This window comes from Pelobates fuscus, chromosome 5, assembly GCF_036172605.1.
Source record: "Pelobates fuscus isolate aPelFus1 chromosome 5, aPelFus1.pri, whole genome shotgun sequence".
Taxonomy (NCBI): Eukaryota; Metazoa; Chordata; class Amphibia; order Anura; family Pelobatidae; genus Pelobates; species Pelobates fuscus.
The window spans coordinates 171564686-171579533 of record NC_086321.1 but is presented as its reverse complement, the minus strand read 5'-3'; the positions used below and the strand labels follow the sequence as shown (position 1 = coordinate 171579533).

At 44.1% G+C, this 14848-nt stretch overlaps 1 protein-coding gene across 5 annotated transcripts in view; it reads left to right on the top strand.

Annotated features, from left to right (window-relative positions):
• Positions 1–14848, top strand: part of DAO (D-amino acid oxidase) — a 73034-nt gene that overhangs the window by 24906 nt on the left and 33280 nt on the right. Inside the window, exon 1 of one of the 5 annotated variants that reach the window (XM_063457086.1) lies at positions 11577–11674. The exons of the other annotated variants lie outside the window; for them this stretch is intronic. Within the exon in view, the coding sequence (XP_063313156.1) occupies positions 11631–11674 (44 nt within the window). The 5' untranslated portion in view covers positions 11577–11630. Of the gene's footprint in view, positions 1–11576; positions 11675–14848 lie in introns of those variants that run through there. 5 annotated transcript variants of the gene reach the window in all.

The following is a 14848-nucleotide window of genomic DNA, read 5'->3' as shown; positions in this document are numbered from 1 at the left end:
ACATACACTCACTCACTGACAGACACACACACACACTGACATACATACTAACTCACTAACAAACACATACACAGACAGATACTCACTGACACACACACACACACACAGTCAAACACTCACCTCCCTGGGGTGCAGTGTGGGGCAGCTCCTCACTCCTCCCGCCCGCTGTTTAGTATGCTGAATGACGTCATATTCCGGCTCCCGGCATTACAAAGGGCGTGCGAGGGAGGAGTGAGAGGCTGCAAGAACAGCCTCCCTCGCTGCCTGCCTGCTCTGTTCCCCTGTCCTCCGGTCACCGGCATTTGATGGCAGAGCAGGCACCTGCTATCAAGGTAAGCAGGTGCCTGCTCTGCCTTGCCTAATACAGCTTTGGGGTCGCCCTGAGGTGGCCAGATGGCCACCTCCTGGGCCCCATGTGACAGGGCTCCTCTCGGCTCCCCCACCTTTTGGCACCTTGAGAATCGGCCCGGCGCTGGGGGCGGATCAAGAGCCATTGTAGTTGTTATGGTGGCAGTAGGAAATGGAAGCCATCCATTAATTCTGGGCCTAGACTTTTTGAGCAGTTTAATCCAATCTTTAAGGCACCCACAGCCCATTTGCTCCTGGTTTCCATATTGCTAATGCCAAATTTTACTTTAATAATTCAAAATATCAACTTTGGCAATATTTAAATGGCAGTGATAAACTGAGTGCCCCACTAACTTGTGAGTGTTACTGGAAACCTTAAATGTGGTTAAAAGTCCTGAAAACAGTTTGTCCTTGAACTGGAAGACAGTAAACTGTCTAAAAGCACCATAGCAAATACAATGGCATAGACTGCTCCTCTAATTTACTCCTGACATAATAGGCTGACATAAATAAATGATTTTCTAGGCTTATCTAGAAAATCATTTATTTATGTCAGCCTAAATGTGAGTGAGTATATGCTATATAAATTGTGTTACTAGGATAATGTTGTTTTCTTTCAGTTATGTACACCATCTGCGTCTGGAACATTAATTTGGAGAAATTCAACATCCATAGAAAACAGAGTAGACTATCAGGAATAGGGCTGTGTCTTAAAGCACGGGCATGCTGGGCGGTGTGTATATAAATAGAGTGTGTATTTCAGGAATGTAGTGTGTGTATAGGTGGTGCAGTGTGTGTGTATAGGGGTCTAGTGTGTGTTTAAAGGACCCAGAATGTGTATAGGAGATCTAGTGAGTGTGTGTGTGTGTGTAGAGGATTCAGAGTGTATATAGGGATCTAGTGTGTGTATCTGTGTAGATGATACAGAGTTGGGTAAGGGATCTAGTGTGTTTCTGGAATGTAATGTGTTTAGGGGTGCAGTATGTGTGTGAGCGGTGCAGTGTGTGTGTGTGTGAGGGGTGCTGTAGTTTTATTTATATATATATATATATTGCTCTGAAATATGTGTGTGAGGGGTGCTGTAGTTTATACATATATATGTTTGGAAGTATTGTGTGTGAGTGGTGCAGTGTGTTGGGGTTTCTGTGTGTATTTGTGAAGGGTGCAGTGTGTGTGATGGATGCTGTGAGTGTGAGGGGTGAAATGTGTATGTGAGGGTCGTGATGTGTGTGTGTGTGAGAGGGTGCTGTGTATGTGAGGGTCGTGATGTGTGTGTGTGTGTGTGAGGGTGCTGTGTATGTGAGGGTCGTGATGTGTGTGCGTGAGGGTGCTGTGTGCATGAGGGTGCTGTGTATGTGAAAAGGTGCTCTGTGTGTGAGGATGCTCTGTGTGTGAGGGTGCTGTGTGTAAGGGTGCTGTGTGTGTGTAAGGGTGCTGTGTGTGTGTAAGGGTGCTGTGTGTGTAAGGGTGCTGTGTGTGTGAAAGGGTGCTGTGTGTGTGAAAGGGTGCTGTGTGTGTGTGAAAGGGTGCTGTGTGTGTGTGAAAGGGTGCTGTGTGTGTGAAAGGGTGCTGTGTGTGTGTGAAAGGGTGCTGTGTGTGTGTGTGAAAGGGTGCTGTGTGTGTGTGTGAAAGGGTGCTGTGTGTGTGTGTGAAAGGGTGCTGTGTGTGTGTGTGAAAGGGTGCTGTGTGTGTGTGTGAAAGGGTGCTGTGTGTGTGTGTGAAAGGGTGCTGTGTGTGTGTGAAAGGGTGCTGTGTGTGTGTGAAAGGGTGCTGTGTGTGTGTGAAAAGGTGCTGTGCGTGTGAGGATGTTCTGTGTGAGGGTCCATTGTGTGTAAGGGTTCTGTGTGCGTGAGAGGGTGCTGTGAGGGTAATGTGGGTGAGAGAGGGATGTGTGTGAGGGTGATGTGTGTGTATGTTAGGAGGGATTGTGTGATGGGGAGGCAAATTATTGCCACTATATAAAAATTTATTTATTTTAAATAAAAAAAAAACAAAAAAACCCAAGCATTATTTCCCCCCCTCCCTTCTTACCTTTAGCCTGGGAGAGGGGACCGTTCTACCATCCCTGGTGGTCCTAATGGTTAGTGGACTCTAGCCTACAAGGCTAGAGTTCACTCTCGTGAGATTGGGGGCGTTGCCATGGCAACATTTCAAATCTAGCGAGAGGAACCCGGCGGAGCTGCAAGATAGAGCTCCGCCAGGTCCTCTCCTGTCTCCCTCCCCAGCCGCATGTTTGTGCAAGTGGGCCGGTGAGGGAGATCTTTGATCTCCCTCACTGGCCCGTCATGGAATACTGCAGGGCCGGCGCTCGGATAGCACGGGACCTGCATAGACTGGCAGGGGAGATCCTGTGACCTCCCCTGCAGGCCTCAGCCCATAGCAATCGCAGCCCACTGGGCATTTCCGGGTGTGCCCGATGGCCAGTCCGGGCCTGGTGCCCATGATGACCCCTGTACACCACTGAAAGCATCTTCAGTGAGGACATGAGCATCAGTACTGGATCATGGAGCAATGAAAGAAGATTGCCTAATTTGATGAATCACATTTTCTTTTATAACAGGTGAATAACAGTGTGCCTGTGCGTTTACCTGGGGAAAGGATAAAGGCAGGCTGGGGGAGGCTGGTGTTATACTTTGGGCTCTGAGATTGTTGCAGACCACGTACATCCATTTATGACAATGGTGTTCCATTATGGCAGTGGCCTCTTTCAGCAGGTTAATGCACTCTGCCACACTGCAATAATTATTCAGGAATGGTTTTAGGAACATGAAAAGGATTTCAAGGTGTTGCATTGGCCTCCTAATTCCCCAGATCTCAATCTGATTGAGCGTCTGTGTGATGTGCTGGAACAACAAATTCATTCCATGGAGGCCTTATCTCACAACTTGCAGGACATAAAGTCTCTGCTGCTAATGTCTTGGTGCCAGATACCAGAGGACACGTTCAGAGGTTTTGTGGAGTCAATGCTTCGATGCACCAGAACTGTTTGCTATAGAATTTAAATTGTTCAGTAATCTCAAGTGGCTTAAGCTGATAGTGATTAGACAGTAGTGTTATCAGTTCTGATAGTGATTTAGTGGCTGGTTTAATAAGGGTAACATATCATGGATTGTCCCATTAAAGGACCACTATAGTGCCAGGAAAACATACTCGTTTTTCCTGGCACTGTAGTGCCCTGAGGGTGCCCTCACCCTCAGGGTCCCACTCCCGCCGGGCTCTAGGGGGTGGAAAGGGTTAAACTTACCTCTTTCTCCATTGCCGGGCGGGGACTATCGTCCTCCTCGGCTGAATGGGCATACACGGCATGAGCCGCGCGCGCATTCAGCCAGTCTCATAGGAAAGCATTCACAATGCTTTCCTATGGACGCTGGCGTCTTCTCACTGTGAAAATCACAGTGAGAAGCGCAGAAGCGCGCTGTCCCACTAGAGGCTGGATTAACCCTAATGTAAACATAGCAGTTTCTCTGAAACTGCTATGTTTATAGAAAAAAGGGTTAAACCTAGCTGGACCAGGCACCCAGACCACCTCATTAAGCTGAAGTGGTCTGGGTGCCTATAGTGGTCCTTTAACTGTGTGGGACTGTGTCTGTGTGCCTGTAACTTGACAAAGACCCAACCTAGGGTTGAAACATTGCTGTGTTGTTCTACTGCTTCCAATCAACATGCCCTTAATCATTGCAGTGCCTGCACCTTCTTCTTTCATACCTATGTTCTGATGGGCGAGTGCTGGCCCATGGTCTAGCTAAGTACCCAATTGACTTGTGGATTGAGTACAATTCCTGTTACCTGATTGTGCCTTTAACTGTGTCTGTGTAACTGTTGTGTGTGACTCTGTGTCTGGAACTGTGTGATTGTGCCTAAAACTGTGTGTGACTGTGTGCTTGTATGCCTATAACGGTGTGTTACTCTGTCTGTGTGCCTACGGTGTGCCATTAGCAATGTGTGTTTTTGTGCCTGCAACTGTGTGTGACTGTGTCTGTGTGCCACTGTGTTGGTGTGTTCCTGTAATTGTGTATCTGTACCTATGTGTGACTATGTGCCTTTAACTGTGTGCCTGTAACTGTGTGTGACTGTGTACCTGTAACTGTATGTGACTGACTGTGTGTCTTTGTGTCTCTGTGTGCCTGTAACTGTGCGTGATTGTGTGCCTTAAACTATGTGCTTGTCTGTAACAGTGATTTGGTAACAATGTGTTACTGTGTCTGTGTGCTGATAAATGTGTGACTGTGTGTTTGTAACGAGTATATACCCCTACACGCAGGATCCAGCAAAACAGAAGACAGCACAGAGGAGAGATACGTCTACCGGACCTTAGAGTGGCCGGACTCGACGTAAAGGAGAAGTACAGAGTCAGGAGCGATCCGAGGTCAAGGGCACAAAGAGACAGCGTAAACGAGAACTAGCCGGGGTCTGGTACACAGGAATCAGCAAGCCGGCAAACAGTACAGACAAGGATAAAGCGAAAACGAAGTCAGAATACAAAGCCAAGGTCAAGTACGGAGAAACACAACTGAATACAACAAGCACTAAAGGGAACTGTAGCAGAAACCACGATAGGGCAAGGAACTAAGGGAAAAGGGTAAGTATAAGTAGCCTTCAAACTAACGTGATTGGCTCCTGTCACTTCCACTCCCCCAACAGGTAAGTGTATGGGGTGATTGGCGTGACAGGAGCCAATGGGAGCCTTTTTGCGATTTAGGCTCCCACTGTCTCTTTAAGAGCGCGCCCGATATTCGCGGCGCGCTCTTAGCTGCAGGCGGGACACGTGACCGCTTCTCGCGGTCACTGCCCGCCTTCCTGTTTGAGCAGTCGGATGAGCCGCGCGCGGCTCGTGCAGCCGCAGGACCGCGCGCGGCTTGAAGAGAGGACCGCGGCCGGCCCCCGGATAAGGTAAGTACCGCTACAGTACCCCCCCCTGAGGACACGCCCTCCGGGCGGGCAGGACCAGGTCTGGCAGGAAAACGCGAATGGAAAGAACGTACAAGGCGGGGAGCATGAACAGCATCCGCAGAAATCCAACTGCGCTCCTCAGGCCCATAACCCTTCCAATGTACCAAGTACTGAAGCCGACCCCTGAGGAAACGAGAGTCAATAACAGCAGACACTTCGAACTCCTCACGACCCTCCACAGAGACAGGAGGGGGAGGGGGTGTACTCCGGGTATAGCGGTTGCGTACGTAAGGCTTCAACAACGAGGTGTGAAATACATTGGGTATACGCAGATTTTTAGGCAGACCCAAGGCATAAGAAACGGGATTAACCTTATGTATAATGCGATAAGGACCAATGAAGCGGGGAGCCAATTTCATAGAAGGCACCCGGAGGCGAATATTCCGTGTGGAAAGCAAAACCCTGTCCCCCACAACATAGGAAGGAGCCGCTCTGCGATGCTTGTCAGCCTGAGCCTTCTGGCGGGCAGCAGAGTCCACCAAAGAACGCTGAACCTGCTCCCAAGTATTACGCAAACCAGCCAAATGCTCATCCAGAACTGGCATGCCCTGTGAGGAGAATGCAGCCGGAAGAACAACGGGATGCTGGCCATAGACAACGTAAAAAGGGCTTTTGCCGGAAGAATCATGAGTGGCGTTATTCCGAGCAAATTCAGCCCAAGGAAGCAGGTCAGACCAATTGTCCTGATGGTGAGACACAAAACAACGGAGGTACTGCTCCAGAGACTGGTTGGCACGTTCAGCAGCTCCATTAGACTGGGGATGGTAAGCGGAAGAAAATGAGAGGGAAATACCCATCTCCGAACAAAAGGCTTTCCAGAACCTGGAAATAAATTGGCTACCCCTATCGGATACAATAGATAAGGGAATACCATGTAATCGAAACACTTCTTTAGCGAAGATAAGAGCCAGTTCCTTGGAAGTGGGCAACTTGCGAAGAGACACAAAGTGAGCCATTTTGGAAAACCGATCTACTATCATTAGGATGACTGTGTTACCATTCGAAGGGGGTAATTCAACAATAAAATCCATTGATAGATTAGACCAAGGTCTCTCGGGAACGGGTAACGGATGCAACAGCCCACAAGGAACTCTACGAGAGGTTTTCATACATGCACAAGTAGAACAAGCACTTATATAGTCAGTAACATCCTTACGTAAGGTATCCCACCAGAAATACCGAGAAACGGCTGACACTGTTTTGGAAATACCAGGATGTCCAGCAGTCTTAGTATCGTGATACAGTGACAGAATATCCCGTCTCTCGGGAACGTCAACGAACAATTTATCATTAGGCCTCTCGCCAGGTGCCATGCTCTGTTTCGCTTGTATGGCCTGCAAGAGGGACGAGGAAATAGACAATATAGTAGTTGCTATTATCCTGTCTGGGGGAATGACAGGAGTGACATCAATCTCCTGTTTGTCAATAGTCTCGAATTGTCTGGACAGAGCGTCCGCTTTAGTGTTCCGGTCGCCTGGCCTATAGGTTATTATATAATTAAAATGAGACAAGAACAGTGACCACCTAGCCTGCCTGGAAGACAATCTTTTAGCTTCGCTAAGGTAGGACAGGTTCTTATGATCCGTAAATATGAGGATGGGATCCTTAGTGCCTTCTAACAAATGTCTCCATTCTTTGAGTGCTAAAATGATAGCAAGGAGTTCGCGATTACCCACATCATAATTCCTTTCTGCTTTGGACATTTGTTTAGAAAAGAAGCCACAAGGATGCAATGGCTTGTCAGGAGACTCTCTTTGGGATAAGACAGCACCTACCCCTATATCGGAAGCATCAACCTCAAGTATATATGGCAATGAGGGGACAGGATGCTGTAAAATAGGGGCAGAGGCGAACGTAGTCTTAAGAAAGTCAAAAGCCTGAAGTGCCTCAGTAGACCAGACACGTGTATTGCCATCCTTTTTAGTCATACGAGTAATAGGCGCTACTATAGACGAAAAACCTTTGATAAAACGTCTATAATAATTAGAGAAACCCAGAAAACGCTGGATGGCTTTCAGACCTTGCGGCAGAGGCCATTCTATGACCGCAGCGAGCTTCTGGGGATCCATCCGAAAACCCTCAGCGGAAATCAAATACCCTAAAAACTGGACCTCGGATTGGTCGAATAGACATTTTTCTAATTTGCAATAAAGACCATTAGCAAGAAGGGTCTTCAGAACTGTCGTAACATGTCTGTGATGAGTGTGAATGTCTGTAGAATATATTAAAATGTCATCCAAGTACACAATAACAAATGAGTGAATAAAGTCCCTTAAGACATCATTAATAAATTCTTGGAACACTGCTGGGGCATTGCAAAGCCCAAATGGCATGACGGTATACTCATAATGACCTGACCGAGTGTTAAAGGCTGTCTTCCATTCGTGGTCCTTTTTTATACGTATCAAATTGTATGCTCCTCTAAGATCTAATTTGGTGAATACCGTAGCATGTTTGAGCCTGTCAAACAATTCTGTTATTAACGGTATAGGGTAAGCATTTTTGATGGTGATTTTATTAAGACCTCTATAATCAATGCAAGGTCTTAAATCACCTTCTTTCTTCGATACAAAGAAGAACCCCGCTCCAGCCGGAGAAGAGGATCTCCTAATAAATCCCTTTTCTAATGATTCTTTAATGTACTCCTCCATGACACGGTTTTCTTGAACCGATAGGGGGTACACCCTGCCCTTGGGAGGTATAGTACCAGGCAACAAATCAATAGCACAATCGTAGGGTCTGTGAGGCGGTAATTTGTCAGCCTCTCTTTTATCAAAGACAGTCTTTAAAGTTAAATACTGAGAGGGTATAGCCGTAGATAAAGGAGGAACAGTAGGAACGTTAATAGAATTCACAGGCGTGACTTCAATAGTACATGACTCATGGCAGGCTTCACTCCATGATTTTATCTGCCCTGTCTCCCAGTCAAAAATGGGATTGTGGGCACGTAACCATGGATACCCTAATACCAACTGTGAAGAGGGAGAGGTGATGACCTGGAACCGAATGGTTTCATAGTGTAGAACCCCTGTGTACATGTGTAGCGGTGCAGTCTCGTGAGTAACAACTGGAGATATCAATGGTCTACCATCTATGGCCTCAACGGCCAAGGGTATCTCCTTCTCCCTGATGGGAATATTGTTTTTCTTTACAAAACCAGAGTCTATAAAATTCTCAGCTGCCCCAGAGTCAACCAGGGCGTATATGTTTTCAACTATACGACTCTCTCCCATATGTAAAGAAACAGGGAGAAGCAGTCGGTTAGGAGGCAAGGTAGGAGACTTAGAAATCACACCCAAGGCCAGTCCCCTATAAGGTCTTAGGTGCGAGAGTTTTCCGGGAGCAGAGGACACTCCTTTACCATATGTTCTCTCCTACCACAATATAGGCAGAGTCCCTCTCTTCTCCTATGTAATTTTTCATTATCAGAGAGTTTGGCAACCCCTAATTGCATTGGCTCCTCTTCAGATACTTTTACACTCTCCGGTGGATTAACTCTGGGGTGAATAGGCGTAACAAAACTTCTATTCCTGTTCTTGGTATAGAGCCTGTCCCGAATCCTATTATCTATATCGATGAGGTAGTCAATAAGGTCCTCTAAGGCAACAGGAAGTTCCTTAGCCGCTACCTCATCCAATATAGAATCTGATAAGCCTTCCATGAAGGCAGTAGTTAACCCATTATTGGTCCAATCGACCTGTGAGGCAAGGGTACGAAACTGTATAGCGTAATCAGCCACAGACCTAGAACCCTGTTTAACCCTCATTAATGCTCTAGCGGCATTCTTAGACCTTTTCCTAGTGTCAAAAGTTCTGCGAAAAGCTGTTAGGAAACTGTGAAAGTTATGCACCATAGGTCCATTAGCCTCCCAAATAGGGTTTGCCCATTCAAGTGCTTTGTCGGTAAGTTGGTGCATAAAGAACCCAACTTTGGACCTCTCTGTGGGAAATGAACGTGGATACATTTCAAAATGAAACTCTATTTGGTTAATGAACCCTCTGCATGTCTTAGAATCCCCTCCATACCTAGGAGGAGGCGTTAAATGTGCTGTAGCATTAGGCATAGTCGATACTTCAGGAAGCAGGGGTGCAGGAGGGTTAGGTGCGGTTGCTGGAATGGTTCTAGCTAAGAGCGTCTGGAGAGCCTGAGCTATTTGATCCATACGGTGATCCTGCTCTACAAATCTAGCCTCATGGGTCGCCATCTGTTGAGCTAAATCTGCGGGGTCCATGGCCCTATCGTAATGTAACGAGTATATACCCCTACACGCAGGATCCAGCAAAACAGAAGACAGCACAGAGGAGAGATACGTCTACCGGACCTTAGAGTGGCCGGACTCGACGTAAAGGAGAAGTACAGAGTCAGGAGCGATCCGAGGTCAAGGGCACAAAGAGACAGCGTAAACGAGAACTAGCCGGGGTCTGGTACACAGGAATCAGCAAGCCGGCAAACAGTACAGACAAGGATAAAGCGAAAACGAAGTCAGAATACAAAGCCAAGGTCAAGTACGGAGAAACACAACTGAATACAACAAGCACTAAAGGGAACTGTAGCAGAAACCACGATAGGGCAAGGAACTAAGGGAAAAGGGTAAGTATAAGTAGCCTTCAAACTAACGTGATTGGCTCCTGTCACTTCCACTCCCCCAACAGGTAAGTGTATGGGGTGATTGGCGTGACAGGAGCCAATGGGAGCCTTTTTGCGATTTAGGCTCCCACTGTCTCTTTAAGAGCGCGCCCGATATTCGCGGCGCGCTCTTAGCTGCAGGCGGGACACGTGACCGCTTCTCGCGGTCACTGCCCGCCTTCCTGTTTGAGCAGTCGGATGAGCCGCGCGCGGCTCGTGCAGCCGCAGGACCGCGCGCGGCTTGAAGAGAGGACCGCGGCCGGCCCCCGGATAAGGTAAGTACCGCTACAGTGTTACTGTGTTTGTATGCATGCTAATGTGTGTAACTGTGTGTGACTGTGTCAGTGTGCCTAAAAATGTGACTGTGTGTTACTGCATTTGTATGCATGCTAATGTGTGTGCCTCTGATTGTATATGTGTAATTGTGTGTGCCTGTGACCATGTTCCTGTGACTGTCTCTTACCATGTCTTTGTACTTGTATGTATGTGTGCTTGTGACTGTGTTTCTCCATGTCAGTTGGACAGTAACTACTTATGGCCATGTCTGTGTAGCTGTAACTTTGTATGACTGTGTCTGTTTATCTTTAACTGGGTGTGATTGTATGTGTGTAACTTTGTGTGCCCGTGACTTTGTCGCTGTGATTGTCTGTTTCTTGTCTTTGTGCCATAACTGTACGTGCTTGTCACTGTGTGCCTGTAACTGTGTTTCTCCATGTCCATGTGCCAGTAACTGTGTATGACTGTGTGGCTGTAACTGTGTGTGACTGTGTCTGTGTGCCTGTGACTGTCTGTCTGTCTCTGTGTGCCTATAACTATGTGACTGTGTGTGTGTCTGTGCCTGTATCTGTGCATGACTGTGTGCACTTTTACCTTCAGGTATTTTATTTATAGCACGTTATTGTTCGTCGAGCTTTTCTCTTTGAAAATGAAAACAAAAAAATCCTTGAAAACAAAGAATATTTCTATAATTGAAGATGGCTGAGCTGGAGTGAGGGTGTACAATAATTGGTGGTGTACTGTCAGGGGGAATACCACTTGGATGTCAATAATGAGTGGGATGTCCTGCACTGTCCTTATTCCATGTGGTTTTTGGGGACTTTTCTCCGAGAGATTTTTTATTTACTAATTTTCTTTCTTTAATTTTTTTTGGTGCCAGCAAATTACATGATGCATAGAAGCATTTATGTACTGCTGCTACATTGATATATTACTTACATGTAAAAGCTTACTGTACCATGGATGGTATTTGTATTTGGCAAATAAATCATCAGTGAATCGGATTGCACCAAAGGCAGATCTAGTACCCATAATTTTACTTACTGCAATGACTAATCAGTTAACAATTTATTAAAATATTTTGATTATTTTGGCTATTCCAAATGTTGTGACGTTTGTATAAAAATAAACGTAATCAATTTATTTGGGGGAAATAACCCTGTAGATGGCTTACTATAATCTATTTGGGCAAATAACCCTATAAATTCCAACAGGGCCATTCAAGAGTTTTAAGATCAGCATATCAGCAATCCTAGAACCTGTTTCTCTCAGTGTCTGCAATTTGCCATAGCCATTTCCCTGTATGTAGCATTATCATGGTAACTAGAACAGCCACATAGTAGCTTAAAGTGAAACTGAAAGTCAGCCCATTCACTTCCTTGTTAGAAGTTCTATTCGTGGAGCAGAGAACGCCTAACGTGCCAAATGCCATGTTTTGCACGAGAGCCTCGTCATGTGTGATTTACACAGCCAGGTAACTCATTATTTTTTTTAAATGTGTCCCTAATTTGCAGGAAGGATCCCTGACTGATCCTCAAATATTCCTGCCAAACTCTTGAATACTACTAGTATTTTTTTTGTTGTTGGAGATTTTCAGACATGCCGAGAATTTGACACAGATACCAACCTGCTACCTGTCCTGAATGTTTAGAGACAGACCTTGATTGACTGGCATACACTACAAACTTTTAGATAAGAGCTGCCCCAGGGACATTTGAAATGTGAAATGTGTGACACATTCAAGACGGTTTATAAAAAACAGAAATAACTTGTTTCTTCATTAAAGGAACTCTATAGTGTCGTGAATACAAACATGTATTCCTCACGCAATAGTAGTTAAACCACTATTTAGGTTGCAGGCCCCCTCTTGTTTCATTAAAAATGTGTTTTTACTCACCATTTTTCCAGCACTGAGCTGGTCCTGCCGTGGCTTGCCCCTCCTCGCTCCGCCTCCGTGTCTGAGATAATCAAATTTGACGATCTAAGCCAATCCAATGCTGCCCTATAGGAATCAATGCATCTCTATGGGGAGCATTCAGAGTCGCCATGCAGAGCGTGGAGACATTGAGTGCCAGTGCTGTACACTGCGCAGCACTGGACTAGGAAGCACCTCTAGTGGTCGCCCGAGTGACTGCAACTGGAGGTGTAACTAGGCAGCAATGTAAACACTGCCTTTTCTCCTTAATCAACCCCTTAATGACGGCGTGCGTGGGGACCCGGCTCTAAACGCTGGCGGGCGGTATAGCTCGTCCACGCCGTCCTTGCCACTTACCTGCTCGCGATGGGGGGACTTACCTGACATCCCAGGGAGTCCCCCCTGCTGCCGATCCGGCCCTCCTGGGCCATGTGATCGAGAGGTCCTTGTGAGGACCTCACGATCACATAGACGGAATAGCTGTCCATAGCAGTACCAGCAGGGGGAGTGCCTGGAATAACAGGTAGCCCCCCTGCTGCCTGAAAAAAAGTTTAATAAAGTTTTAAAACAGTGTAAAATAAAATAATATATCCTTAGATTATATATATATATATATATATATATATATATATATATATATATATATATACACACACTTACACATACACTGTCTACAAAATACACACAGAATGATATTAATTATATATATATATATATATACACACTTACACATACATACACATACACTGTCTACAAAATACACATAGAATTATATTAATTATATACGTATATAATATAAATACATTAAAAATGTAAAATAATAAAAAATAAATAAAAAATATATATGTGTAATTTTGTTCTAAGTGTATTTTGATATTAATATATATATATATAGATATCAAAATACACTTAGAACAAAATAATATATATATCTATATACATAAATATATAGGTATATATCACTATATATATATATATATATATATATATATATATATATATATATATATATGTGTATATATATATATACACCTATATATAAATACAAATAACAAAATAAATTATATATATATATATATATATATAATAAACAATACACAAGATATATATTTATGTAATATTTTTACATAATTAAATCATTTTATTAATTACAATTTGCGGGACCTGCCTTATAACCCAGGCAGAAAGTCCAGAGAATTTCATTTGCTAGCACTATATTTAACCCTGTAACTTTCCAAGATACCATAAAACCTGTACATGGGGGGTACTGTTTTACTGGGAAAACTTTGCTGAACACAAATATTAGTGTTTTAAAACAGTAAAATATATTACAACGATTATATCATCAGTGACTGACGTTTTTGTGCATTTTTCACACACAAACGGCACTTACAATGATGATATAATTCTTGTAATACGTTTTACGGTTTTGAAACACTAATATTTGTGTTCAGTGAAGTCTCCTGAGTATAACAGTACCTCCCCCCCCCCCCCCCCCCCCCCATGTACATGTTTTATGGTGTTTTCAAAAGTTACAGAATCAAATATAAGGCTTGTGTTTCAGTTTTTTCACATTAAAATTCGCCAGATTGGTTACGTTGCCTTTGAGACCTCATGGTAGCCCAGGAATAAGAATTACCCCCATGATGGCATACCATTTGCAAAAGTAGACAACCCAAGGTATTGCAAATGGGGTATGTCCAGTCTTTTTTAGTAGCTACTCAGTCACAAACACTGGCCAATATTGGTGTTCAAATTCATTTTTTGCATTTTTCGCACACAAACAAATATTAATGCTAACTTTGGCCAGTGTTTGTGACCAAGTGGCTACTAAAAAAGACTGGACATACCCCATTTGCGATACCTTGGGTTGTCTACTATTGCAAATGGTATGCCATCATGGGGGTAATTCTCATTCCTGGACTACTATACGGTCTTAACCCCGTAAGGACACATGACATGTGTGACATGTCATGATTCCCTTTTATTTCAGAAGTTTGGTCCTTAAGGGGTTAAAGGCAACGTAACCAATCTGACGAATTTCAATGTGAAAAACTGAAAATTGTAACATGCTATATTTGATAGATGGATCTTCCCAAAACACCATAAAACCTGTACATAGGGGGTACTGTGAGACATCGCTGAATACAAATATGTGTATTGAACAAACATATAGTTAAATTCCATGTTTTGTTTACTTTTTATTTTGATCAAAACGTGTACATTTGGCTCAGTCCTTAAGGGGTTAAAAAGTCTACAGGGACAGTCTATAGACACCAGAACAACTACATTAAACTGTAGTTGTTCTGGTGACTATAGTGTCCCTTTAAGATTTCTTTAAATGAGTCACATGTTCAACAAAGCCATAATTTGGCTGTTAAAGCAACTCTGATATATTGCTCTTTATGCAGTTTGTTAAATTGTATCTTTTAAAAAGAAAAGAGTTATGAAACACGTTTACTTCAAAACTGAAGTAAAAAAATAAATCAAGATGGGTTACACCAGAAGCTACCTTTTAAATGAATGCTGTATGTATGTAAAGGAAATATTTTGGTATATTCTAGCTGAAATGTACAGTAATCTGTAGTTATGGATAATCAACAATAGATCTTTGCAACCCATCTTGACGTAATATGTATATTATCTTATTTGGTAGGACCTAGGAATCCTAAAGGAAGCTGCACTCACACCCACAAAAAATATCTTCTTTATTCTAATGTCCTAATCTTCATC